Consider the following 27,801-nt stretch of genomic DNA (forward strand, 5'->3'; position numbering starts at 1 on the left):
GGGGAAATTTCAGATGCGTACTGACGGCCTATTTCATGTCAGGCCAGACAAACATCTAATCCTTCATACAAAACTTATCTGTACAAAACCATGAGAAATACAAACAGGTTAGCCACCTAAATATATCTCAATATTAGTTTTTTTGTTGTTATTGTTCAAAATGGTCACATAATGTCTTTCCTCCCAGCAAAATTTGTTCTCTTAATGGGGGAAATCAGGTTTAAATAGATAGTTACTAGGAAAGAAGCAGGACTAAATCTATCTCTGCTATTCCATCAAAGCAGCTTTACAAATGTCTGAGTCCAAGCCCCCAGTCAGCAAGCCAAGCACAACAGTGGCAAAGAAAAACTCCCCAGACCAAGAGAAAGAAACCTTGAGAGGAACCAAGACTCAAAGGGGGCCCATCCCCACTTACAAGTCAGTAAGTGTAGACAGAAACTTGGTTTCCTGTAACAAAATTAATTCTGCCTGCCTAGGTATGAGAAGAAAAGTAAGTTTATACTGTTCTCCAGAACTATAAATATTTTTGATACTGTGAATATCACAACCGTGACAGGATCCAGCACAGAGAGAGTCCCAGAGTGAAGTTGGCCAGAGGAGGATGGGCCCCTGCTTTGTCTTGGTTCATCTCAAGGTTTCTTCCTCGTGCTTTAGGGAGGTTTTCCTTGCCACTGTCACCCCTATCTTTTTTTTTTTTAAATTACCTTGGTATATGGCTGGATGATAAACTTACATTTAAAGCTCATATTAGTAAACATCAGCAAGTGTAGACAGAATCTTAGTTTCCTGTACCAAAATAAATTCTGTCTGTCTTTATATGAGAGGAAAGAGCCAGGGAGACAACCTTACTGTCTATTCTGGATTATGGTGATGTAATTTATAATCTCATCTTTCATGCTCCTCAAACTTTTATACTGAATTTATCACTCCACATTGCGATTCATTACTGGCAAACCTCATCACACTCATCACTGCAGATTTTATGAAAAGGTTGGGTGGTCCTCATTAGCACATTAGCAGCATGAAAGGAAACGCAATGCTTTACTTTTATAAAATGCACTCCAGCCATACAGTTTACGTTCATTTTTTCTCTTTTGTTCATAGTATTAAAGGTCTTATTTTGCAGTCACCTGTTTCTGTTCTTTCCAAGATCTTTCAGACGACCTCCTCCACTTTATCACATCCATCCTAAATGGTTCTATAACATCATCCACAGCGATACACCCAATTTGAAATGACTCATGACCCTTTTGATATCCACAGCTACCAACCAGGATTTCTCCTTTTATTTCTCTCTAAAACATGCTGGTTACTATTGATTTTCTTTTTCTTATACAGAACGGACTCCAGGATCCAAACCAGTCTGCTTTACAGAAACTGCTCTCATTCAATTCACTGAGAAGCATTATGCTGCAACATTAGCCAAACTGTAAATGGTCCTGACACTCCTAGACCTCTTTGCCACCTTTGACAGGGTCCTCACTATTCTTACATCACTGATTCAGCATGATAGTGGTTTACATGGTAGTGACATGGAGAGTATTCACATCTGTTCCTTGCAGGTTCTGTATAGGCAGCCCATGAGGGTCAGTGCTTAGACCTCTTCTCTTTCCCTCAGATAAACTTTCGAGTCAGATTGCGGCATGCCTAGATAGCAACTCACTTTTGACAGCCCCTTCCTATACACGTTTAAAACTTTAAACAGAGTGCAATTCAAACTTCCGAAGTTCAGACACATCACTGCTTTCCTATACTTGCCAGCATCAGATTTAAAACACTGATGCTTATCTATAAAGCTCAAAATGGACCAGTTCCATACTACCTGAAAGCAATGGTGTTATCCCACACTCAAGTACAGCTTGTCTTGAACTGCTTCACCTCAGCACAGGGAAGACATACCTCAAGACTTTTCTCTAGCACCCAAATCTTTACTGAAATGATAACGAATGATCCAGAAGCACTTCAAAGATCACTAACCCTGCATTTATTTAATATGCATACTAATTTAAAGCAAACAAACAAAACACAAATCTCCTGACTCCTGTCAGAGTATTTTCCTGCACTGCCTTCTTAGCCATGACATGGCTTTAATTTGATGGTATCTTTAGACCATGTCCTAGCACTAGGATAACGCCTATGGAAAGAAGTTTGTAAACTGCTCTGGTCAGGAGCATCTGTTAATTTCTGTAAACACAGTGTAAATGCTGTTAAGCCTGATCCCTGTTGAACATGCTCAGAATCTACAGCTCTTCACCCAGCCCGGCAGAACTTACTATACACTCGTATTGGTCTTCACGTCTGGTTTAAACAGTCTGAGAAGACTGCATATGAAAGCAATGCATAATGGAATTTCATTTAAAAAATGTGTTAACTGTTCCCCCATCACAGTGGGTAATGAACACACATGCTCCACAGCTGATCGCTGTGCTTCTACTGCGAAAGAGGAAGAGAAAAAACTAATGAAGAAAGTGTCAGTAATTACATGTAGCTTCACAAGGTCACTTAGCTGGAAAACATGGCTTTTTACTTATCTAACTGTTACACAACTGCAATTGCTTGGAACGTAACATTTACACAAAAATAAAACTTCATGTTTATTATTTTGTTTAAAAAAAGATCACACATTCACTCAGTGCAAAGCAGGATAGTAATAATAATAATAATATTATTAATAATAATATCCAATGCAGGGATGAAGACTTCAGTTGTAAAAACCATTAGTTCGCCAGTCCTTGTACAGGGACTTCAGGGAATTCTCTCAGCATGTAAAGTTTTTGAGTTAAGAATACGGATCTGAAAAACAAAAGTTACACTCAACAAAGTTCATAACAACAAAAAAATCAAACACTTGAGTTCTGATCAAAACTGTTTTTGGTGCACTGATACAGTGTTCATTCAATCAGGAGAACCTGACTGTTAATTATAATCTTGCTCTATTACATTGCATAATTGCTGTGAATTCTTTCAAGTGTACTGAACTACTTAGATGGCGCATGTTACCTGTTTCTCCTCTGGGGATAGCAAACCCTCAACCAACACCATTTGGTACTGCCTGTGTTTGAGGTGGCCAGGGAACTTGCGCATGTGGGTGATGGAAGCAGAAGCCGCATTTTGGGTGAGCAGTTTCCTCATCTCTGCAGGAGAAGAGCCTGGGTCCAACAGCAGCAGACACATGCTGCCATTCCTCCTCTGCTCCACTCCTACGATGGAGCGACTGTGGCCTGAGAGCGCGCATACACACACACACACACACACACACACACACACACACACACACACATTTACACACTTAGACACCCACACCCACTGCAGTTTGCTTTTGAATTCCCATAAAGAGTATTTTTCAAACATCTGTTGCATCATGAATTGAATATATCAATATGATGACCATTTATACACATTACCCTCACACACCTCTGTGAGGTTATGTTAAAAGTAAATCCAAGTTTGCCCCAAGAATCTCTCATCCTGCTGTACCTTGGTGCTGGAGGTAGATGGGTGGTAGAGTTGTCTTCACCACTCTGGGAGGTAATCTACTACCCCTACTGGAGGGGAGGGAGAAGTAGTTTTTCACCCACTCAAACAGTTTAGGGTGTGTGCCACTTGGGCCCGTGGGCTGGTGGAAGTCAAAAATACGGGCCCTGAGGAGAAGTGAGAGAACCTTAACAACTGTTACGACTCTCTGATGAAACACACATCTCATATGCACGCACACCTCACCCTCCTTCGAGGAGGTCTAACAGTGTTCATGGAGGTCAGGACTCGCAGACGCACCTGACTTGGTGGGCCGTGAGGACAGCATAGATTTCGGTTGCACCGATCCAGGCACGGGTGCCCTGCAAACGCCCACTGAAGTGGGAAGCACCTTGAGGGTCCACACCCTCAGCCCATGCTGCCTCAATTAGAGCCTGCACCTGGGGAATGCTGGGAATGGAGCCTAAGTGGGAGGTAAGACTACAATGAGGAGTCAGGAGGGAGCCATACACAGTGCAGGAGTGAGAGGAACAGCTTATGAGACTTTATACAGGAGTAAAATAACAAAAACAAAAATGGCCGATATGGAAGAGGTTGAATTTTAAAGTGAATAAATTGCATTTTTATTCTTTAAAGGAATATTTCAGCACTTTTTAACTTAATCTCTATCTTCTGCATCTGTAACGCATGTGCAGTTATCACAAACAATAATTTCCACACGTTTCCCTATAACCTACAAACAAACTGATCTTTTCTAACTGTAGATTTATGCATTTTTTAATGCATCTAAATTTCTGTTCATGGTAATGATTATATACTTCAGTGTTAGATTCTGGTGTGATCCTGGGTCCTAGGTTGAAAAAGGCTAGAATGTGCCTGAGGAGTCCATATTTAGTTTTTATCCAGTATCCAGTCGACTTCTGTATGAATATTAATGATGAATCAATATGATTAGTTTCAGCAGGGTGCAGGCACTATACCTCGCAGGGTGTTTAGTGCAGTGTTGTATTGCTCCATCCTTTGCAGGGACGACAGCAGCATCTGGAAATTTCTATAGCCACAGCCCCATCCTCTGTCTCCAGCTGAAGTCGAGTAGTGGTCCGTGTCAGCACACAGCCATACGTGGGTCCCGGCGCAAGCCTCACGCTGGTAGAACTCGTACACAACTGCAAGCAGCCCTGACACGTACACATGGAAAATTGGTCTCTTGAGCAGCCACATTTCATCACAGTGAGGAGACGAACACAAACAGGCTGTTTCTCAGATATCTACATTGTGGTACACAAGGCAAAAGTGATCCTCTTTACTGTAAGCCAAACCCACAAAGACCATCCTTTTGTATAGTACTTTGTAAATCATGTTTTAAAAAGTGGTATATGAACGAAGATCATTATTATGAATAATAAAGCATATTATAAAGAGAAATAAAACCCAAAGAACAAATGAGAATTGTCTGAATAGGCAACTTTGTGTGTCATTATCGGAAAAAAAAGGAAAAAGTTTCTTTAAATGTCATAATGCATGTGTAGAATATTCATGTAATGAAAGTATTAAAGAAGTGCCATTATGCATTTTCCAAGCACTGAACTGGGCAGTGTATCAACATTTTCAATAGTTTCCATTTTTAAAATTACAAATGCTTTTGAAATTCTATATCAATTCTTGATATGTTCGATAAAATAAACCTTCTCTAATGTTTGGCAATATTACAGTAACAGTTTCACCTTTGACTCCAAGTATTAATTAAAAATAAGGAGTTAGTATGGGTACTACAATGGGACCATCCTATGCAAACCTCTTTGTCAGATTTGTTGAGAAACATTTTTTGAGCAATATACCAGACCTCTACCCTTACAATTTCTGAGATACATTGTAATCAGCTTGACATTGGAGAAACCAAGAGAAGGCTTGCTGATCGGTCTGTTGAACACATTCAAACCATCAGAATTAAGGATTTGTTGTTTCCAGTGGCAAGGTATTATATTAAAAATGGACACTGAATTAATTACACATGTTTGCATTGCCAATTGTTGCCATGGGAGCAATGAAATTGAAAACTCATCTTACACTCTTGGAACTTTAGAACCCCATGCAATGAATGTTATAATTTAAACATCTACCTTTTCATATATACTACTAATTCAAAAGCACTTTGCTTGCACACCTGATGAAGGACTTCTGTCCAAAACATTCAGTTGTGAGAACAACAAAGCTGTTTTGAGAACAAATCCGGATGTATTGCACTGCCCTAGTTCCCTCCCATCCCAGAACGAGAAGGCTCTAGATTGAACTGGCAGCTGTTCCTGCACCAGATGGGTTTCAGACACACTTACACTCATTAAACCCAGACAAGCACTTCTAGGAACCCAGAAGAAACTTCTACTGCTCACTTTTTCTTATTACTTGTTTTGTTTTTTATCGCTTATTTTGTTTTTGTTGTGGTGCCTTTGTGCTGCTTTGTGACAAAGGCTGCTGTAAAAAGTGCTATAAAAATTAATTTGACTTTGACTTTATAGAATATGTATTTTCGATCAGAATTATCACAGTATCACTTAAATGCAAATCAACCAGCTCTAACAGGTTTTCCTCTGGTCTTTAGCTGATAATAAGTTGCAAACAAATAACAAAACTCTACCTATCCAATCAACCATTATTTGATACTGCAGTCAGTGGCAGGAAAAAGTACTTTAATCAGACACACAAAAGAAAGTAGATCACATTATTTTATGAAAGTGCACTTTGTACACCCTGATCATGTAGCCTGAAATTGTGCAACAGTTCAGCGAGTGCACTGCACTGCACTTGAACTGACCTGTTGTTTGGGTTCGCCCATCATCCATCCCTGAGGCCAAAGATTCCATCATCTCCACCCTCTTTCTGTGGAAATCAGCTGGGGTCAAGCGCCCTTGCGACACAGCTCTCTCCAAGCTCCTCTCCATTTGCCTACGATAGCCACCACCATTATCCAATCCAAACTGTCTCTGCAATATAATGGGTCAAGCAGAGGTCAGCCTCAATCCAGGGTGGAGGCTTTGCTGTACACTATGATGAGTTAAACACAGATGAACATGAGATCATTGGAAAAATTGCACTGGTGTATTGATGCTTATGGGAAATCCAGCTTTTGACACTCTACCTTATTGGGCTCCGTCTCTTAATCATGTAGCAGTACGATTCTACATGGTATCTGCAGGAGAGTCCTTAAAGCCTGCGCAGACCAACTAGCCCCGGTATTCGAGTTCAAGTTTAGTTTATTTGTCACATACATAGTCATACACAGTATAACTCAGTGAAACCAACATCTTCAATCTCTCCCTGATGCTCAGTATCTTCAATCTCTCCCTGACGCTCAGTATTGTCCCATCCAGCTTCAAGCGATCCACCATCGTCCCCGTCCTGAACAAACCTCGACCCTCCGGCGTCAATGACTACTGCCCTGTTGCCCTCACATCAGTCGTGATGAAGTGCTTTGAGAAGCTTGTCAGAGATTTCATCACATCTTCACTGCCAGCCTCCATGGACTCGCTGCAGTTTGCATACCACCACAACCGCTCCACTGATGATGCAATTGCACATCTGCTCCACACCACACTGACCCACCTGGACAAAGGGAGGGGTAATTATGTTAAAATGCTGTTTGTAGACTACAGTTCAGCATTTAACACCATCATCCCCTCCCTACTCACTACTAAGTTGGAGGATCTAGGACTGCATACATCCCTGTGCGACTGGATCTCCAACTTCCTAACAGACAGACCACAATCAGTACGGGTGGGCAACTGTGTCTCATCCACCCTTACTTTCAGCACTGGAGGTCCTCAGGGTTGTGTCCTAAGCCCCCTGCTCTACTCACTGTACACCTACGACTGCACAGCCACTTCCAGCTCCACCATCATTGTCAAGTTTGCTGACGATTTGATCATGGACAACAATGAGAGGGCCTACTTGGAGGAGATTAAACACCTGGAAAACTGGTGCCAGAAAAAAAATCTCCTCCTAAACGTCAGCAAGACAAAGGAGCTGATTGTGGACTGCAGCAAGAAACTTCTACACTTGCACTATCGAGAGCATCCTCATGGGGAACATCACAGTCTGGTCTGGGAAAAGCACCAAGCAGGACAGACAAGCACTCCAAAGGGTGGTGCATTCAGCAGAGCGCATCACTCATACCAAGTGACCAAGGCCAGGAGGATTGTGAAGGACCCCACCCATCCCAACAATAGGCCCTTCTCTCTGTTGAGGTCAGGGAAGCGCTTTCGCTCCCTGAAGACCAAGACAGAGAGACTGAAAAGGAGCTTCTTCCCACAGGCCATTCGGGCCCTGAATCAGGGAAACTGAGAAACTGTGAGGACCACCACCACCATGTGACTGTAAATATGTAAATTTGTAAGCTGGAACTGTACATTATGTTCATACACATATATCCACATATCCATATATACATTGTACATTGTGTATATATACATATATTGTACGTACATTGTTATATATATTTTTTTGTATGTGTATATAGTTTATATATATATATACACACACACACACACACATACCTACACATACACACACATTTCCTTATGTACCCTGTTTTTTTCCCTCAGTTTGGACAGAGCACTCAAACCATTTCACTCTGAGTTATACTGTGTATGACTATGTATGTGACAAATAAACGAAACTTGAACTTGATTCATGTTCCCTTATGCTATTCTGACCTGTAGTTGTTTAAAATCCTCAGCTTCCTGTCTGGATCCTTCTGCCTTCCTCTTCTGCTCCTCTTCTTCCTGTAGCTTCCTGGCCAGCCTTAGGTCTCTACATGAATCCCCTAAAATAAAAATAAAAAGCACTGATCTTAGAGTAAGACCAGTAAACACCTACAAGTGGTGGTGGTAAAGGAACAAAATGAGCCCTTTCCTGCTCTGTAGTATATTCATCCAAAACTACAGTACAAAGCTGCTTGCCTCATTGCTCAAATGATATGCAAATGTTATCTAAGATAATTATGACGTGCGCTGGCTGCGTAGCGTATAGTGTATAGTGTGAGTTTTGGGAAGGGACCTTCACTTGCAGTTGGGCCGTATTCCAGATGCAGCTCCACATGCTCCTGCAGTGAGCTGCTGTCCACACAGGTCACAGAACACAGCGGACATTCATACTTCTGCACACCTGCCAATTACAAACAAACTATTCTCATTTATATGCACTGCAACAATTAGTAATCCCACCACAACTGGACCCTAACCAAAGTGGCTACAAGAAAAAGACACTTGTCCAGAGAGCCACTACTGGCCCTTTCTCACTTGGATAGCAAGGATGCTTACATTAAAACTAGGAACGCAAGTGCTCCTCCTCATCAACAAAACTGCAGTGGAAACAGCTTGCAGTTTCTGGCAGGGCTTGTCACAATCAGCCTCTTGTGGTCCCTGAACACTTGCTGCTTATCCAAGAAAGCTCATCACCACCACTACTTCCTAAGAACACTAAAGAAGGCATGTGCACACCTATCCTCAATTGCTTCTACAGAAGCATCACAAAGAGCATTTTGACCTGCAGCGTTACTGCCTGGTAAACAAACTGCTCTGCCTCAGACAAGAATTCATTGCAGAGGGTGGTGCAGGCTGCCTAGCACATTACGAGTTTTCGTGCAATCAAGGACATATAAAGTATGTCGACGGTTATGTATAAGGAAACCCAGTAGCATCAGGAAGGATCTCCCTCATCCACCATATGAACTGTTTACAACCCTCCCTTCTAGACATCTGGGCCAAGTCTTCTAGATATGTAAAGTTTCTTCTGTTTATATATCAGACTTATATATTCAAACTGAACTGTTACCTCATTTGGATTTTGACATCTATTGCACTACCCACTATACTCACTTCACACTTGAAATTACACTTTAATCTGTACACAGACTATGTTTCTGAGAGTGAAAAGCTGCTATGGTTTATGACAAGGCATCAACATTCACAGAATATTCATGTAAAATAGTAATCTGCTCACCCTATTACCCACTAAAACTTTTGTATAAAGATCTATATCATTTATTGTATATTTGCATAGTCTATTAAATACTGCAGTTATGTTCATCGTATTTATTGTCTGCTTGCAATGCTGTCTGCTGCCAGCACCTGTTAAATGTAGCACCAAGTCCTTAAGAAACTATATTTTGTTCCTTAATGAACATGTATGTGGTGAGAAGGAATGACAATAAAACTGATTTTGACTAGTAATAGGCATTCTGCAGCTGCAGAATATTTTACCTTTACTGTAATTTCATTTCACTGTGTGTTGTGTTAGTAGGATGGGGTGAGAGCTAGTAACAGTTAACCACCTTCACATTCGGCCTGATCCTGGAGATGCAGCTCCACGTGTTCCTGAAGAATGAAGCAGTCAGCGCAGACTAGAGTGCACATGGGACATGTGAACTTATGTCCTAAAACACATCACAGAGAATGGACCCACAAAATCAAAGATATCCAGTTGAAAGCCACTACTTCATGTTCTGACTATTCATTAAATGATCATCTGCCTGAAGAGCACCTTTCTTAGAAGACAGATGTTGCTGTTTTGATTTGTGATGTTTAGATGGTTCCTCCTGAGCCTGTCGACCGAGGAAATTGGGTGCATGTCTGAGTGGCTTTTTAGTTCTGCTCGGAGCAGCTACTGCAGTGCGTGATGCCTCTTCCCTGGATGTGGCTCCCTGCGTAAGTGCAGTCCCTGCATTAGAAGCAGTTGCCCCATTCTTCAGACAAAGTGCATGATGACCAGAAGCCTCTGAGGAAGCCTGGGTTACCCTTTTCTTACGTACAGCTGGTGAATACTCCGATGTCCCTTTAGCACTGGTTATTGTAATCTCGGTTACAGCTGAGCTTCTACGCGCATTGCCTGTAGCACTGGGGACAACAGAGTGCTGCGAGTCCGTCTCTTTATGTGCTGTGCAGATGTGAAAGTGTAGGTCGTCATAAGAGACACCTGACAGTGAGCAGAACGGACAACTCATTTCATTTTCCAGGTGGCTCAGGAGAAGGTGAGTTCTCATGTCTGAGTCAGATTCAAGCACTTCACTACAGATTTCACAGAAAGGCATGGCAGAAGACCTTCCGAGGTAAACAAACAAAAAACGGCAGCTGGTAGGTGATTCTAAAAGGCTTACAAAATGAAAAGACAATCACGTAGGGTAGCTAACTGACTAATCGATTTAAGACTGAGTGTGATAGTTTAGTTAGGTTGATAAACAACAGTAGCTACAGTTCTTTTGCTAGCTAACCAGTTAGCTAACCTACATCGTTCTAGCTGACATCGTTAGCTAAAAACAGCAGGAGCTAACTCGATTCAGGTGGATCCCGTAATATCGGTATTATGAATAACGATTCAGAAATGCCTCCTGTATATCTAAAACTTATAGGTAAATTACATAGCTAGTTATATCAGGAGTTTCGAACCTGTTGTTCTTTAAGAAGTAGCTATTACTAGCTAGCTGAGCTAGTCGTTTTCATTTCCCATTCATGACTTGCGCCTCGAGAGGGGAAATGACGTTTAGCGTCCATAACTTATTGACGCCATATTGCTCTCCTCAATTGGAGTAATTCGGGAAGGTTGTGAGAAGGGATTAAAACACACACACAGCTGTTTACTAAAGGTGAATGGGTGAGCGTAATTTAGCATCCAAGCCTTTTACTGTCCGTCATTCAGAGATGTAGGGGTTTACCCTGCTGGGAATTTAGAATGAAGTCGTGTGCAGAGCCGAGCTGTGAATCTGTCGTGACGTAGCTTGCTAGCTAGTTAGCTAGCTGATAGGATAGCGAACACGGGATAGTTTATTAGCTAACGCTAGCTGGCTCGACAGGTCTGCTGGCTGCCGTAGTAATACCTGATAAGCAGATGTCACGTTTTTCAGTTCGAATTTACCAAAACTGAAACGAAGATATTAGTTATGGATGCTTACAATAATCATGTTTTAGCTTTAGACAATCTCACACGTAGGCATTTGGTGTAATGGCAAGACTGGTAAACTTGATTGCCCCACCTACTAGCCAGATGTTGATAGCGAGCATGCTAACCTAAGATTGCTGTGTTGTCTTACCAATTTGTTAAAAATAATTCTGTTCAGTAAAGTCACCCAACACGCCTTAAACGCCTTGTACACTGTAACACAAAGATTGTAATACTCCGTTTATTTATCATCTTAAAGTTAGCTAGCTAGCGACATTTTGCAGTGTGCAATCTTTTGCAGTTCCAGTTCTGTCGAGCCACAGCACTTTCTGCCTCCGCGGTATAATAGCCTGTTAGCCACACGATACGGCTCACCTTCTAATTATAAGACCAGTGGAAACAGTAAAAACTGTAGCTAATGTTATGGCCACCCTAGGTAGAGTCAGAATAAAAGGACTGTTTTGCACAGAGTCATTACTCAGAAACAGTCCTGCTAGGTCTAGTGTTTTATGCTCTAATTATAATACACTAAATCAGGCGTGTGAGAACAGAATAAACACTGGACTCTGAGAACCCTGTCAGAAAGACCCCAGTGCTGTACCTGTGGCTTCAGGTTTAATGATGCCTGTGTATAAGCAACAGTAAATAGTCATAATACCCTCCAGCTGGAAAGGGTTATTGTTTAAAGTGTTAAGAAAATCTGTTTAATAAAAGGAAACTTTGTTTCATGGAAGTTTGGTGTTGTCAACATTGACACTTTAAGGCAGTGGTCAAGTGGCATGACTCAGTGTTTTTCTGAAACAGTGCTGATGTTCAGTAGTTATTAGTCTACCCAACGTAGCATCAAGGTACACTTGTTTAAAGGTTATGCTTTCATTCCTGTTTTGAATTAAAATGTAGGTTCGTGGGAAATCCTGATGCCATCAGGGAAATATTGAGAATATATTGGCTTTGTATTTCTCAAGTTTCTTAAATGGGATATTCTACTGCTTTTCTTCTGTTTGGAAATGAGTGGTAAGGCATGTTTACTCCAAGTATGTGTGCAGTGTAAAGGGGGATATGGGCAAACACAGTGTACGTGCGTTTATACAAATCTGATTTGTTTACCCTTTTTGACAACAGAAGCCACAATGGCAAGTCCAGGCAAAGACAATTATCGAATGAAGAGCTACAAGAACAAGGCTCTAAATCCACAGGAGATGCGCAGACGCAGGGAGGAGGAGGGTATCCAGCTTCGCAAGCAAAAGAGAGAGGAACAGGTAGGCTTTTCATGTACTACATGGCCAGTCTCTTGCTGTAGATCATCCAGAAATGCTGAGTAAGCCTGAAAGCTTGTGTGAGCCTGTTAAGAAGCCCCCATTTCATGCACCTTGGTCACTGCTAGCTTTCATTTTTAGTAAAAGTATTTATAAGAGAAGATGCGGTCGTATGAAACTTATTTTGACATGCCAGTGTTAAATGTAATGGCGAGTCTTGATCCACAATCCCAGCTGTTCAAGAGGCGGAATGTGTGTGTGCCGTCAAGCGATGAGGCCATGTTCGCATGTCCCATTCAGGATCCTGATGTCAGTTCTACTGTCCCAGTATCTGCAGTAAGTATTGTCTTTGCAGTCCGAGTTATACTTGAGACTTTATGCTAGTGCTTTTCTACTAGCTCTGCATTCTGTGTTTTCTCTTTGGCTATGTAATGAGACCTGTTGAATGACAGCTATGGGCAGTGGTAGCTCAGTAGTTAAGGTACTTGACTAGTAATCAGAAGGCTGCCAAGTTGCCACTGTTGGGCACCTGAGCAAGGCCCTTAACCCACAATTACTCAAATTGTTCTCAGTCATAATTATAAGTTGCTTTGGTTTGAAGCGTTAGTTAAATGCCATAAATATAAACTATAGGAAGAGCTACATGCAAGTTTAAATTCTGTTGTGTTTATGCTTGTAGGAAGGAGTTATAACTCAAGACATGGTTCAGATGATCTTCTCTGAAGACCCAGACCAGCAGCTAATAGCGACCCAAAAATTCAGGAAATTACTTTCCAAAGGTTCATGCTTTATTTGGCTTGGACTGTATTATAATTGACACTCATAACATGCTGAAACAGTTTAAGTGAACTTGCACTTATTGACTGTTTCACAGAACCCAACCCTCCTATTGATGAGGTCATTCTCACACCAGGGGTTGTCAGCAGGTTTGTAGAGTTCCTGAAGAGAAGTGACAACTGTACCCTTCAGGTAAGCATTATGAGAGAAATGTATGCGATGTATGCAGGTTTAGGGAAGAGTTTAGACTATAGGAAATGTGGCTGAAGCCCAGTGGCTAATGGCTTGTATTGTGCCACGGACAGTTCGAAGCTGCTTGGGCCTTGACCAACATCGCATCGGGGACATTCCTGCACACCAAGGTGGTGATCGAGACAGGAGCCGTGCCCATTTTCATTGAGCTTCTCAACTCGGAGTATGAAGACGTTCAGGAGCAGGTGACCTGCCTAACTTAGCAGGGGCTCATTTAGTAGTAGCAGCTTCAGCTGAGCTAGGTCCTACCACTTAACAGTATCTAGGACAGCAATAGATAGTTGATCACAACTTAGTTGATTTTCACTAGTGTAGTTGTGGCTAGGTTGTTAATGACTAGTCTAATTGTACTTAATTTAGCAATAGTTAATTTAACGGCATCTAATTTCACAATATTTGTTTGACTAATGTGCAATATAGCCATGGTTAGTTTAATACTTAGTTTAGTAGTAAGCAATTTGCAGATGTCTTGTTTAACATCATTAAACTAATACAGCATTAATCCAGTTTCTGTCTGCTTTTGCAGGCTGTCTGGGCACTGGGAAATATAGCAGGGGACAATGCCGAGTGCAGAGACTTTGTACTGAATTGCGGCATCCTCCCGTCCCTACAGCAGTGAGTCCAGTTGGAACAGACACATGCCTCCCCATCCCAATGAGCTTGTTAATGCTAATGGCAGCAGGGGCTGCAGTGTTCCTGTGTGGAGGGGACACTGCTCTGGCACACTGCCAGCATGCTCCCCTTAGCACACAGCACTTCTAGTGCTATGTGCTTCCCAGTGCACATGTTTAGGAATGCCTATATGATGCACTCATATCAATGTGCAGTTGGTGATAATGTATATGGTTTATAAGTTAGTGCATCTTAGGAAATCAAAGAGTGTTCTGCTCTTGTTGTCTGGTTGGCTTGTACTGCTGCTTCCCAAACTGTGTGAGTCTCTCTGTCTTGCCTGGAGCCCACATCTCTAGCTCTCTCTCTCTCTCTCTAGGTTACTTGCAAAATCCAATCGTCTCACTACAACGCGGAATGCTGTGTGGGCATTGTCCAATCTATGCAGAGGCAAAAATCCTCCCCCAGACTTTGCTAAGGTGTGTAAAAGGAGCTGTAGGTGAAACTGCTTCCTCAGCGCTTTCTGTGTCCTGGGGAGTGTGTGCTCTTGTACAATACGGTCACCTTTACCAAACCTCAATGTCCAAAAAAAGATGGGTATCCATGCACTCCTTCACTATGCTGTCATTGTATCATGCTGTCTCAGGTATCACCATGTCTGAGCGTGCTGTCCAGACTGCTGTTCAGCGGTGATCCAGATGTGCTGGCAGACGCTTGCTGGGCACTCTCCTACCTGTCTGATGGTCCCAATGACAAAATCCAGGCTGTCATCGACTCTGGAGTATGCCGCAGACTGGTCGAGCTGCTTATGTGAGGCACATGCACCATTACACTGTTTTCCCACACTGTCTCATGGTTGAAAAATTTCTTGAGGGCCTTCTGTGTGTGCCTGTGTGCATATGCGTTAGTTCTGAGCTTTGTCTCTTCTGTTCCTTCTTAGGCACAGTGATTATAAGGTGGTGTCTCCGGCTCTCAGGGCTGTGGGCAACATTGTGACAGGGGATGATATTCAGACTCAGGTAGAGAAGAGCCTTTCTTTATCTCCCATGCTCATTTCCGCTACTTGCTGGATCTCGGTGTCTGAGTGCTGTGCTTCATGTATTAGTGTACTTAGTAGCAGCTCTCACACCTTTGCATGTGTTAAGGTACTTTGCAATTAAAAAACAAACAGCCAAATCATTTCTTTTTGCCAATTTTTGCTCAAGTCATCACAATATCTCCATTCTGATACACAACTGTGCATGTGGGTTTGCCTGTATATGTGTAGGTGATTTTGAACTGCTCAGCGCTACCCTGCCTGCTTCACCTGTTGAGTAGCCCTAAGGAGTCCATCAAGAAAGAGGCCTGTTGGACGGTTTCCAACATCACAGCAGGAAACAGGGCACAGATCCAGGTACTGGGGAGAAGGACATTTTCACAGGTTCAGGCCACTTAGGATCCAACACCAACACCAACGCTGTCTGAAGGTCACCTCTGTAAAACTGCTATAAAGGAAGTATCATAGTGTAAAGAGCGAACAATTTATTAAACAACAATTTATTTTTTTTGCTTCAAGCTACACGAGCAGTAACAAGTTCACAAAATGCTGTTAATGTCCTTATTTTGATCTGAAAAAAGTGATCTGCCAAAATGGATACATTTCTGATATAAAGAAGTGATTTATGAACCTGAAGAAATGAATAATGAAGATTTTACATGATTTTATTTAATAATCTACATGACAGCATACAGAAGTAACATATTTTATACAGTGGCAAATATGAACATGCATGTTTGGGTAGCATAAACATTTGTTTCTAATGTGACAAGTCTACCACTAGGGAGGTTGCTTGGACAGGTTAATCTAGTGTAGAAGCTTATGGTTACATAAGAGGCTTTGAATTGGTTCTAATGTGGAATGGCTTTAATTTACCTTTTGCAGACGGTGATTGATGCCAACATCTTCCCCGTTCTGATTGAGATCCTGCAGAAGGCAGAGTTTCGCACCAGGAAGGAGGCAGCGTGGGCGATAACCAATGCCACCAGTGGAGGCACTCCTGAGCAGATCAGGTACCTCCTGCTTCCTCTTTCCAAAGTATTGAAATGACTGTGACCTAGTCATTTCATCAAGGATGAATATGAAATGGCCTGAAAGCACAGCTTCAGCCGTTTGTCCACAAATCAGAACATTTTGTTTCTGGCCCTGTTATGAGTGTCATGAATGGAATCGTTGCCGCCTGGTGAGGGTTTTGAAGACTGAAGGCTTGAAAAATGGAAACTGCTGTAATCAGGAAATCAACACCATTACCTTCAAGTGGCCCATCACAAAATGTGTCATATAAATCTTTCTGCTTATATTGATAACATTGCACAAAGAAATTTGAGCTTTTTTGCTTCCAAACTAAAATAAGTTATCCTTTTATAGTACGTTTTATGCTGAATTCAAATCAATTTTAGAATTTTTCTGTCAAGTATGTTTTTTAAATATTACATTAATTATATATTATAAGGCTGTTATTACTCTTAAAATGTGTACACATATACTTCTAAAATGTCTATATTTGGACTCAGGAACATCCCACTTCAGTCTCGAGCAGTAGTCTGCCAACATAGAACAAATCCACTTGGTACTACTTTTCCATACTGTACATAATGACATGACTTTTTCCCCTAACAAAAAACTTATGAGTGATGGAGAAATTCTGAAAACATTTGCATTCAAAAATATGCAATAAGCAAGTTTTATTTTTTCAGGAAAGTCATTGTTGACCGTGTTTTGTAACATTTACAACAGGTACCTGGTGTCTCTGAACTGTATCAAGCCCATGTGTGACCTGCTGACAGTGATGGACTCCAAGATTGTGCAGGTGGCTCTGAACGGGCTGGAGAACATCCTCAGACTGGGAGAACAGGAGTCTAAACAAAACGGCACCGGTATAAACCCCTACTGTGCGCTCATCGAGGAAGCTTACGGTATGTGTACACACATGCACACGCCCCCACACACACCTCTACATCATTTTCTTCACATCTTTTCAGAAATCTCTTTTTAAAAGATTTTTTAATTGACTGATTATAGTTATCTACCACACTCTTGCAAATAGACCCTTGCACACAGGGTGTTTAGGCAGTTTATTGTAATCAGGTATTCTTTTTAGCTGCAATTAACTGGCAACTCAATACAGCGATGCTCCACTAGATGGCAGCTGTTATGTTCAGCACTACTCGACATCCTGCCACTTGGTCCAATAAGGTGTGTAAGCAGGTACATCATTTTCTGCCACAGGTCTCGATAAGATCGAGTTCCTCCAGAGCCATGAGAATCAGGAGATCTACCAGAAGGCTTTTGACCTGATTGAACGCTACTTTGGTGTGGAGGAGGAGGATGCCAGCATTGCTCCGCAGGTGGATCAGAACCAGGGCCAGTACATCTTCCAGCAGCCAGAGGGGCCCATGGAGGGCTTCCAGCTTTAACCTTGTCTAGGACTGTCCGGCCAAGCTTCAGGTTCCACTTCCATCTCAATTGGAGCCCTGACACACTCTCTCACACACACTCTCACTCTCTCTCTCCACCTCTCTCTCTCTCTCTCTCTCTCTCTCTCTCTTTCTCTTTCTCTTTCTCTTTCTAATTCTTGCTCTCACAACCTCACTCTCACTCTTTTTCTCTCTCTCTCTCTCTGCTCCGCCCTTTCTCCCCATTTCTTTCTGGGTGAGGACGTGGCTGCTGTGCTGACCTCTATTCAAGCCCCAGAGACCTCTGCAGCCCCCCCAGACCCAGGCTCTCTGAGGGGAGAGCGGGTGAATGAGGAGGCTTGTGGAGTCTCTCTTCCTGGAGGAGCTTACACGAAGTGTTCTGCTGTGACTCCGTCCTGTCTCACATAGACTTCTAGTGGTTTTTCTTTTGTGAGCCTCCATATCGTAATGAGGAGGCAAAGACTGTATGGTCCCCCCCCCCCCTCATTTTCAAGTTGTTGTTGTTGTTGTTATTGTTATTATTATTATTATTATTATTATTATTATTATTACAACTATACATTGGCACTGGTGTCCCTAAAATGAAACTTTACTCCATATCCCTTTTTGAAATGTGAAACTACCTCTATAATCATCAGTGGAAAAAGAGTGTTTGACAACATAGTAAATGCTGACGGTTTAGTCCTCTCCTTTGTTGAATACACACTGGTGTTCCACTGTATAGCCTATGGCACGTCAGAGCCACTTCTGAGTAGTTATGGACTATAAAGAGTGAATTTGCATGGGCAAGTTTGAATTGAAAGGTTTCCCTGCCTGTGTGCGTGCCCGCACTTGTGATCACATGCACCTTTCTCTAATGCTGTGTTTGTAAACAAACAAAACAAATGTCTATCATGATCTCAGATCCAGTGCGAGACTTCTTCGTGGTGGCCCATGGTGACTCTCTCGAACTGAAAGCGTGGCACTGGCTCCTGTGCTGTGGACATTGGGAGACCTGGAGCTCTGGAGTCGTATTTATTGTGACTAAGATCCGTGTTGCGTGGGGCCAGTCTGCTCTCGGTCTGTGCGAGTCTGACACCCCACCCCCCACACACGCGCGCATGCAACCTGCTGCCCCTGCTCCAGCATCCTGGGGCTTACCAAGCGCTATGGTGCATCTTATTTAAGCATGGTCACATGACCGTGCACGTTCAGTCTGTTCTGTATCTCCATCACTCTCCTGTTTTCCAAGGAATTGTGTGGGAACTGCATCTAATTTGAAGTTTATCAAGGGTTATTGTGTTTATCTGTTCTTAAAATCTCAATCCTTCTATGGCTTCATTGGTTTTATTGGTTTTGACTCATGTTATAAGATGTGACATCAGTAGGAAATGCTGAGATTAACTTGGACTGGAATTTATATATTCAATGAATAAACATGAGATTGCTCAAGGTTATCAAATACTAATGCTGGACTTTGTATGAAAGCACACCAAAAAGGGTTTGCTGTTGTATTGTAACCCCTGTCCAGTCCTAACCCACCTGCCCCCTTTAAGGGGCATGTTGTTTTTGCCCTTTGCAAATGGCAAATGCTTGATGTGCAACTTCCATTTTCCAAGCTTGTAAAAGATCTCCACCATCTGGTCTGTGTTCTTTATCTTGGACTATTTAGTTTCAGTTTGCTCTAATTTATCTAAAAACCACAAGTTATGGCATGCTTATCTCTGTTGAATGAAATCAACACTCGTTTAGCAATGAAATTCAGTTTTATCAACCCAGTTGGGGATGAGTGAATATGTTAAGGTTGTAAAACAAGCACATTTGATGGTGTATAGTTTTCTAATATTTCTCATATTTGTACAACTTTTTTCAGGTTTGGGTTGCTTTTTTTGGGTTAATTTGGTGTTTCAAGTGGATGGTGCAGAGCTGCAGTGTAGAGGACATCAGTTTTCTCAAGAATGTCGAAATTGTGTAAAATGATGTAGAACAAATAAAGTGTTTAACATCGAAAAGTGTTTCAGACTGACTTGGAGTGAGCTTAGTTTAGGGTTTGAGATGAGTTGATTGGTGCTGGATGAGAGTTAGGGTGTCTGATTTGGCTTTATTTGGGGTTGGGTTATGGCTGTTGTTGCTTTTGGATTAGGGCCATGTTTGGGGATTTTGACTGACTGTGACTCTCACTAGATATAGTCTTACATCTAGGTGATGTAAATGATATCTGTTAGATCAACAGTAATGATTTAATTAAAACTTGGTGTGCTGACAGGCCCAAGTCTGAGTTGTCCAAAAACTTTGCAGTCACAAATTGTTCAGTAAAACTTAAAAAATGTGTTATACATGTTTATATACAGTGGTTGCTAATCAGGGATCATTTCTGAAGAGCTGGCATATTCGAAGTTTTACAAAATTGTTTTATTTGAGAAATTTTTCTGTTTCTTTATAAAGTGTGATATGAACCTCACCCAGACAATTTGTTAGTCTTCTTGAGAAGCACTACAGATCCTTAGTACTTGCCACTACCACACATTTAAAGGAACAAGAAGTCATTTTTACTACCAAAGAAGAGCAAACAATATTTATGAAAGTGATTATATAATGTGCAGCTCATGTGATGAAGAAAAATCAAGTTGCTTTATATTTTGTCAAATGAATCAGTTCATGCTCCACAGAACTGGTCTCATAAATGGCGGCACACGTTTTGAAAAGTACAGAATCTCTATAGTGTTGATATGTAGTTACTTTAATTGAATTAATGTGTAACGGTCTGATCCCAACAGTATTATTATGTGTATCCCAGCAGTGTGTTACAATCGTCATTTATACAGTTGAGGATATTTATTTTTTCTCTTGTAATTCTCTTGTAATTTTATATACCAGTAGGATCTTAGGTGGGGAGAAAGTACATTGAAAAAGTTTATTATAGACTGTTGACTAAATGGGATGGTTTTCCTTAAATGCAGACTCATTGATGGTGCAGGCGTCATCTGCCCCAGAGTTTCTGTGCCTCTAGCATTTGACCTGTGTGTAAAAGCCCAGACAATGAATAAGCCTTCGCAATGACGCGTTGGTTTAACGTAAGAGACAAAGTCTTTGTGTGCAGAAAATGAATCAACAGGTCTGTCAACACTTGGACACATAAGGAGGAAAATGGTAAATGTAATCACTTTGTAAGAATTGTGAAGATAACGCACATTTAATGTATTTTTCAGTCTGAGACGTTCTACTGTTCCAGGAAGTACATGTTTAATAGTTGTGAGTTTTGCAGGTAGTCATTGGTTTTCTACATACATTTTACACTATGCTCCTGCACAGTATAATCTTAATTTGGTGCATGTTCAACAGAGGTGAAATTATAGCTGAGCTTGCTGTACAAGAGCAAATTTTTAAATGACACAGTCCCATAAATCATATAATAATCTCTCTTATTGGTCAGACCCTTAGCATGTTTTTCTGTATGAGCCCTTACTGCTTATGAAACACGGCGTGATGGACAGCTACCTAATATAACATTCTTTAAAAACCTGGGATGAGACCTGCCATTTGCAAAACGTTGGTCAATTAAATTTTTTTTTTCATGGCTGAAAAATTTGTCAAATTGTCCTGAAGGTGAGCTGCTTCAGAGGTGTGATTGTTTTACCTGACCATTCATATTACTGTATACTTATTTGGTCTTTTGACCCTACAAAATATTTGCCTAGTTCTACGTCAGTCGCTTCTGCTATTGTGAAAATTCTTGTAGTATCTTGTTTCAGAAAAACTGTCTTGAATAAGGTGGACTTTCTAAGGTTTCGGGGGTGGACTCTAAATGGCACTGTCATACATCTGTTAATTTGAATCCTGTTTTTTGCAACCTGTTTCAACAATGCAAGTATAGAAATCTGAAGGGATCTAGATCACCACTGCAATTTTCCTCTATACATTCACACGTTCCACATGCAAATGCAGAATATGCTCTTAAGATCATATGGTTCTAGTGTCAGCGTGCCCCTATATACAAACAAACCATGGTTCTACAAGTCAGCAGGGATTGCCTGTTTTTAAGACTGAAGATATGTACAATTTTCTGTACCTGTACTACATTACAATTTTTATTATCTCTATATCTTTAACTACAGTACATTGGAGTCACTACCCGGAAGAGAGACCGAGACTCCCTTCGTGACTGATTTTCCTTGACTCATTTGCTAAAGACAAAACAAAGCTCAAGTCATTTTAGCATAAACAAGCTAAAAAACAAGAAAATAAACCTTGAAGGACAGGGCAAGTCACAGGAGTCCTATGACACTCAAGTTGGTGGCAACAGTGATTACAATCTCCTTACTGTCTGATTCATCTCCAATGCCCTTTCACACGGGCTGTAAAGAACTATTACTCTAAGGTGAAGGACATTTTCAGTGCGTATGGGACAGTAGATATGTATCATTTTCTCATATTTTGTCACATTATATTTGAAACTAAAATGCTTGGTATGCATATTATTGTACAGTATTTAGAACCAGGAAACAATTCATGGATAGTATTGGCTAATAACCCTTTCACTTCTTTAAAAGTACTGAGTTTTGAGATAAAGATGTTCATCTATTACTTGAAAAATGATATAAAGTAATTTAAGTACCTGATCACCCAATGAACAGTAATTGCTGTTTGGTATGATCAAACCAGACAAGCAGCATATATTCTAAGGCTAATGGAATGGAAAACTACACATAAAACATTTCCACATAGTAGAGACTTCCAGTGTGTGGCATTGTTCTGAATAACACTACTGGCACGATCTTTGCCTTCATTCCTCTGTCACAAATGTGGCCTGAAGCCCTGAGAGGTGTACTAATATCTGGCATTCATGCTGGAAGTGAGTATTAGAGCTGGTTATACGTACACCGGGACTTCTAGCTTAAGCTATTTCATATTGTATGATATAATTATTTGTTAAAATAATCATGTCATTTTTCTCATAAAAAATATAGCAGTATTTTTGTATAGTATTTTGTGTTTTTAAAGTGCTCAGTTTCTACCTCCACAGTTTCACTTAGTAATACAAAACATAGCAATATAATTGTAATATAAGTTTTAGATAAAATATTTACTCTAAATATGAAATTACTGCTTTTGATACATTACAAAGAAAAACATAAACATTCATGCTCCCTATTTAAACATAGATTAATATACATGAGTAGTGAGTCTTTTAAGGTCTTCAAATACTTAATGCCCTTTTCCGACTGGGTTCAAGGTGGCTTTGGGTTGAGTTTGTTTGGTTTTGGGGTATAAGTTTGGGCCTCATAGCTGGTTTGGTTCCTGCCACTGGGTCTGTGAAGTAGGGTAGGCTTGTTATGGAGTAGAAAGAAGGTTCTGCATACTTCTGTGCCTCAGGTTGGATTATGTCCCCAACAGTATATGTGCACTTTTTAGAATACTCATAAATGTTCTTCATAAAGGCATCTCTGGTGTTGTAAGTTTTTCGAAAGATGATACTATAGCATTTTGGAAGGAAGTGGCAACTTAGAATGCCATAATTTGAGATCAGGATGACCACCATCTCCACAGCTGGGAGATACTTGCCATCGGTGCTGATGTAGATGGGGATGAAGATGACCCAGGCGATAAGGTAGATGAGCATGCCAAAAGTGATAAACTTTGCTTCATTGTATTTTTCTGGAAGTTTCCGACCCTGGAAAGCTATGATGAAACACAGCAGAGCCAGCAGGGCAATGTATCCCAGCATTACTGCGAATGCCACATATGACCCTTCATTGCATTCTTCCAGGATGTATTTGGTGTAGAGAGTGAACGTTTTGTGCGGGCTCTTCAGGAGCAGCCAGCATGTGCAGATCACACCCTGCACCGCCACGCAGGCACACACAACCACGTACGACTTGTATAGCCGCCGGAGCACCTGCTGCAGCAGCAACTTCATGTGGAAGGCCAGGAGGATCTTCAGAGACTTGACAAGTATGCAGGACACACACAGCGTGAAGCTCAGGCCGTAGAGCACCTGCCTCACTTTGCACTGCGCGTTGGTTGGCTTCCCCACAAAGAACGCCGCACTCATGAAGCTACCCACCAGCGAGAAGAGGATCAGCTGGCAGAGGGGTCCACCGGCAGCCTTTACCACTGGAGAGTCACGGTGCCAGAGGAACAGAAAAGACACCAGGCCAACCACAAGCACACCAATACCAGCCAAAGATAACAGCATCACTGCAAAGCCATCATTCCAGGGGAAAAATTCCAGAGTCTTCAGCTTACACCCCGAACTTCCAGGATCTGCCCACTCTGTGTTGCTGTCACAGGTGTAGCACTGGTCCATGTCTGAAAGAAATTTGCATTGCACTGTAAAATGCAACAGCAACTTCCACAAATCTAGGTTAGGCTGCAGAGAAAAGAAAACCAGAAGCTTGTTGATGGAGGTTCAGTAGCTGCTCCAGATATTTTAATGCTTCTGTTTGGTTTAATGGATGTCACTCACCTGTGTAGTTGGTGTATTGGTTTTCAGCGCAATCAATGCAGTCATAACAGCAGGTGTGTTGACCCTCTGTAGTCTTCTTGAACTGGCCTGGCTCACAGCTGTCTGAGCACCTTGATGTTATGTTCTAATTACAGAACACCAGCCAGGACAAGATTAACATTTTTTTCCTTTTGAACTTTACACAGTGAGCTGGTTAATTCTTTAAATTCCACAAGCTTACAACCTTACAAATATTGTGAATATTGTATTATTTCTTAATATAAGATTTGTTCTTGTGTTTTTATTTTTGTTTGAAATAATTTAAATGGAACAGGAGTCAGTGTTTATGCTTACTAGTTTGAGGTTTGTGATAGTCAAGCTCCTGTTGAGCTGGTGATACTCAGCCACTACGTTCTGGGTTTTGAGTTGTCCTTCAGCTGTCTCCCACAAGGTGATATCATAACCCAAGTTAATGTCTCCGTTTTCGTCAAAGGTGTATGAATCGCCTTCTATCTGAAAAGTGCTATTCCTCAGTATTGGCAACAGCTGGAACAAAGTAATTTTTTTTTAGATGAGTGAGCATGAGCAACAGCTTCTTGTACAAACCTTTGCTGTACTATTTTACATAGCTGTCTATAATATAAATTTTTCACACAGGCAAAGAGGAAACTAAAGGTAAGACTGTAAATAAATTAAAAAATCTAAGTTCACCTCCCAAGGTTCGATGGCTCCAGGGACTCTGCAGTTTCTGTGGCTGCACAATTTGGCTACCGCTTGAGCAATCGCATTCACTGCCATCTCAATGCTGAACACCACACCAGGAGGTGTGCTCCTAATTAGCTGATCTGTTATAGCTGAAACATTTGCCTCACTGATATTATGGGAATCTCTGAAGCTGGAATAGAGCTCTTTCAAGAAGGAGTTATTCCTCTCACTGTTCAGATGTAGGCTCAGCAGATATTCTTCAAAGGGTGTGACATCTCTGAATTTAAACGAGAACCCCACCACCCAGCCGATGTGGTACAGGTCCTCGTGACTCAGCACTTCCTCATAAGTGGACCAGTTGTCACTCGCCACCCAGACATGCTGGTCTTCTTGGTTCCTCACCAGCCCTCTGAACAGGCGACTCATGTGCTCTGGCTTGGCAAACGACACCACCACTTTCACCTTGGAGTGGGTGTGGATGGTTGTAATGGTCTGGCTGATTGTAGCATGTAGTCTCTGTTTGTTGGTGATGGAGTCAGGGAGGATCTCTCTGAAGGCCACGCAGATGCCTACCTCCAAGGCCTGTGACACAAAGCTGTCCATGGCAGAGCGACCATAGTCTCCGTCGGTAGAGACTACACCCACCCAGTTCCATTGGTTGGCCAGTAGAAGCTTGACCATGGCACTGGTCTGATGCACGTCACTGGGGACTGTCCGCGAGAATGCGGGAAAGCGACTCTTGTCACTCAGAATGTCGGCTGTGGATGCATAACTGATCTGCATGGAGGATGGATAAGAAATTGAGTAACTGCAATTTGTAAAAATTGTATTTCACATCTGAACTAGAAAGTCCTCTGCTGTTGTGAGAAAATCTATTTTTATTGTTGACACTTTTTTCCTTTCAAACATCTAGGACAAACCAACAGCAAAACCATAAGATTTCTCTCAACATCAGTGTGATGTTAGACCCAATACCTGTGGAATTAGCTCCAAGTTAAGTTCTCTTGCTACTGCGATGGACATTTCGGAGGAGTATGCACCAATTACAGCTGTCATGTGTTGAGAATTTTGGGATGCCCTGCTGGTAGAGCTGCACTCCGAGTGTCTCTTGATGAAGTCCTCCATACCACGCAGAGCAGCTGTGACATCAGAACATGTGTCGTGGATGTAGTATCCCAGAGTGACACCCAAGTGTCTTAGTAAAGGGGAGCTGTTCACTTTCTCCACAGTGTGGATCATGGCCAGAGACTGGGTTAGACCAGTGGGACTGAAGCTATATGTAACAAAGGACACATGGATCAGCTAAACCAGGAAACAGCCACCTATAGCCATGTACAACATAAATCTAAAACAAAGCCAAACTAACCATGAGAAAGCATCTTCCCGACAACCTCTTTGGTCAGGTAGAAGGAGAATACATGTTAAATGGTGAGTTAGGCTACATGTTTGTTTCTAAAAATACTCACCCGATACAGGTGGGGTTCTGGGGACCAGAGAGATTGCCTATATTTTCCACTCCATCGTGAATGGGAAAGAGACCTCCGATGAGAATGTTTCCAGGTGCCACAGCTCCTGGACGTCTCCTGTCTTGCACAGTTGCCTCAATGACAGGATCCATTTCCACCAGGAGCATCAAGGTTAACACCAGCAGGTATATCATGGCGCCGTCTCACACTGCGCTCTCTTAGTTGCCTGACTGGTTCTGTCCCCTGCATTTTCATTTAATGTAACCTGCTGCTCCATCTACACATGCCCTGTGGAGAGGAGATCGCACACGCCCTACTTAAACTCCTCCCCTAAATAAATCACTCTCCTATCCACAACACTTGCATATCTAACCCCTCCCCTTCAATAAGAGTGCACCCCTATTTTTCACTGTCAGAAAGCCTTTTCTTTGGGATGCCTTAAATCTACAGCATTCTGAGGGTATCTGAAGCTGCATTTTTACAAACAGGTTTTAAAATGCATTTTAATCTGGCCCCTTTAGACATGCACAAGCTCTTATGCGCTTGGAGGTGAAGTAGAATCCTGGATAGTAGATGGCAAGAGGATGTCTGGTACAAGCTGTTTTTAAAATCTATAATATTGTATATTATAATCTATAATATAATGTAGTATTGTATTATAATCTATAATATTGATGCCCTGCTTTCTATTCTCACTGTCTTGTCTATTCTCTGTGGTATATATCAGCACTACAATAGGGAGAGAGCCCTTCTTCCTTTGTGCAGTTCACCTGAAAACACATGCAAACACAGCTTCTTATAAAGCAATATTCTTACAGCAATGAAGATGACTAAACTACATACATCTAAGTTGAAATAAGATGAACCTAAATGAAGAATTTGTCTTTATACTTTTATGAATTCTGGCAGTTTCTGCAACATTTGTAAGATCGTGAACTACTATTAGTGTGCATGAGTGTTAAATAATTCTGAGACTATTGTTTTGAAAACATGGAGAACAGTAACTAACAGTCTATCGTACTGTTATAGAACACTGCAATGTGAACGGTATCGGTATCCCTACTTAAATTGCCACTAGAGGGCAATATAATTCTAAAATAAAGCCACTCCAACTCATTTACAGGCGGGCTGTGGATGAATAAAAAGTAAAGCACTGGTTCAGTATGACAATATATAGTATATTCAGTTCACCGTTTGTGGCAACTACTTCTATGCAGAAACAAATGAATAGTTTTTATTTTTGAATAGCAATATTTCACAATATGGTACAATGATAGTTAGTTTGGCAAGTAGTTTTTACCCTACGCTCATAGTTTGGAACAGACAGCAGCATAACAGCATAATCTTCAAAATGAATGTATTTTTTCCCATAGACTTTTTAGTTTAATTATTGTTGGTGTGAATTAACTTGCCTTTTTGACATTGACATACATGAAACCTTTTGCTGTGCTTACTC

At 41.5% G+C, this 27,801-nt stretch overlaps 3 protein-coding genes across 7 annotated transcripts; 1 reads left to right on the forward strand and 2 right to left on the reverse strand.

The window, feature by feature from the left end:
- Positions 1-646: 646 nt before the first annotated feature.
- zufsp (zinc finger containing ubiquitin peptidase 1) lies at positions 647-10,979 on the reverse strand. Of its 2 annotated transcripts, none has more exons than XM_027012514.2 (10): positions 10,012-10,979; positions 9,803-9,904; positions 8,533-8,634; positions 8,184-8,293; positions 6,287-6,455; positions 4,455-4,652; positions 3,775-3,937; positions 3,478-3,641; positions 3,001-3,221; positions 647-2,793 (listed from the first exon to the last, which is right to left on the reverse strand). In XM_027012514.2, the coding sequence occupies exons 1-10, from the start codon at positions 10,556-10,558 to the stop codon at positions 2,746-2,748; spliced, it is 1,824 nt and encodes a 607-aa protein (XP_026868315.2). In that variant the 5' UTR covers positions 10,559-10,979; the 3' UTR covers positions 647-2,745. The 2 variants fall into 2 exon arrangements, with proteins under 2 accessions (XP_026868315.2, XP_026868314.2); XM_027012513.2 differs by having other exon boundaries at positions 8,527-8,634; positions 10,012-10,978.
- On the forward strand, positions 10,415-17,886 carry kpna5 (karyopherin alpha 5 (importin alpha 6)). 4 transcript variants are annotated; one of them, XM_027012515.2, is made up of 15 exons: positions 11,063-11,118; positions 12,304-12,417; positions 12,526-12,662; positions 12,894-12,995; positions 13,339-13,438; positions 13,534-13,628; positions 13,742-13,873; positions 14,215-14,303; positions 14,677-14,776; positions 14,944-15,107; positions 15,238-15,316; positions 15,565-15,690; positions 16,219-16,346; positions 17,071-17,249; positions 17,563-17,886. In XM_027012515.2, exons 2-15 carry the CDS (start codon positions 12,411-12,413, stop codon positions 17,748-17,750), a joined length of 1,626 nt encoding a protein of 541 aa, XP_026868316.1. In that variant the 5' UTR covers positions 11,063-11,118; positions 12,304-12,410; the 3' UTR covers positions 17,751-17,886. The 4 variants fall into 4 exon arrangements, with proteins under 4 accessions (XP_026868319.1, XP_026868318.1, XP_026868317.1 ...); XM_027012518.2 differs by lacking the exons at positions 11,063-11,118; positions 12,304-12,417 and adding an exon at positions 10,415-10,498; XM_027012517.2 differs by lacking the exon at positions 12,304-12,417 and having other exon boundaries at positions 11,025-11,110.
- Positions 17,887-21,326: 3,440 nt separating this feature from the next.
- On the reverse strand, positions 21,327-26,614 carry gprc6a (G protein-coupled receptor, class C, group 6, member A). The gene is made up of 6 exons (XM_027012568.2): positions 26,346-26,614; positions 25,855-26,152; positions 24,886-25,656; positions 24,529-24,720; positions 24,196-24,319; positions 21,327-24,038 (listed from the first exon to the last, which is right to left on the reverse strand). Exons 1-6 carry the CDS (start codon positions 26,537-26,539, stop codon positions 22,927-22,929), a joined length of 2,691 nt encoding a protein of 896 aa, XP_026868369.2. The 5' UTR covers positions 26,540-26,614; the 3' UTR covers positions 21,327-22,926.
- Positions 26,615-27,801: the final 1,187 nt, after the last annotated feature.

Source organism: Electrophorus electricus, chromosome 7 (genome assembly GCF_013358815.1).
Source record: "Electrophorus electricus isolate fEleEle1 chromosome 7, fEleEle1.pri, whole genome shotgun sequence".
In the NCBI taxonomy this organism is placed as follows: domain Eukaryota; kingdom Metazoa; phylum Chordata; class Actinopteri; order Gymnotiformes; family Gymnotidae; genus Electrophorus; species Electrophorus electricus.

What these genes read in the sequence shown, in the direction of transcription:
- zufsp (XM_027012513.2), bottom strand. Translation starts at nt 10,558, where the DNA reads ATGCCTTTCTGTGAAATCTGTAGTGAAGTGCTTGAATCTGACTCAGAC. An exon ending in CTCACGGCCCACCAAGTCAG is followed by an intron (nt 3,642 to 3,774) that starts GTGCGTCTGCGA and finishes ACTTCTCCTCAG; the next exon opens with GGCCCGTATTTTTGACTTCC. An exon ending in TATCCCCAGAGGAGAAACAG is followed by an intron (nt 2,794 to 3,000) that starts GTAACATGCGCC and finishes TTTGTTTTTCAG; the next exon opens with ATCCGTATTCTTAACTCAAA.
- kpna5 (XM_027012515.2), top strand. An exon ending in CAGGAAATTACTTTCCAAAG is followed by an intron (nt 13,439 to 13,533) that starts GTTCATGCTTTA and finishes ACTGTTTCACAG; the next exon opens with AACCCAACCCTCCTATTGAT. An exon ending in AGACTGGTCGAGCTGCTTAT is followed by an intron (nt 15,108 to 15,237) that starts GTGAGGCACATG and finishes GTTCCTTCTTAG; the next exon opens with GCACAGTGATTATAAGGTGG.
- gprc6a (XM_027012568.2), bottom strand. Translation starts at nt 26,539, where the DNA reads ATGATATACCTGCTGGTGTTAACCTTGATGCTCCTGGTGGAAATGGAT. An exon ending in ACTTGGAGCTAATTCCACAG is followed by an intron (nt 25,657 to 25,854) that starts GTATTGGGTCTA and finishes TCCTCCATGCAG; the next exon opens with ATCAGTTATGCATCCACAGC. An exon ending in GAGCCATCGAACCTTGGGAG is followed by an intron (nt 24,721 to 24,885) that starts GTGAACTTAGAT and finishes ACTTTGTTCCAG; the next exon opens with CTGTTGCCAATACTGAGGAA.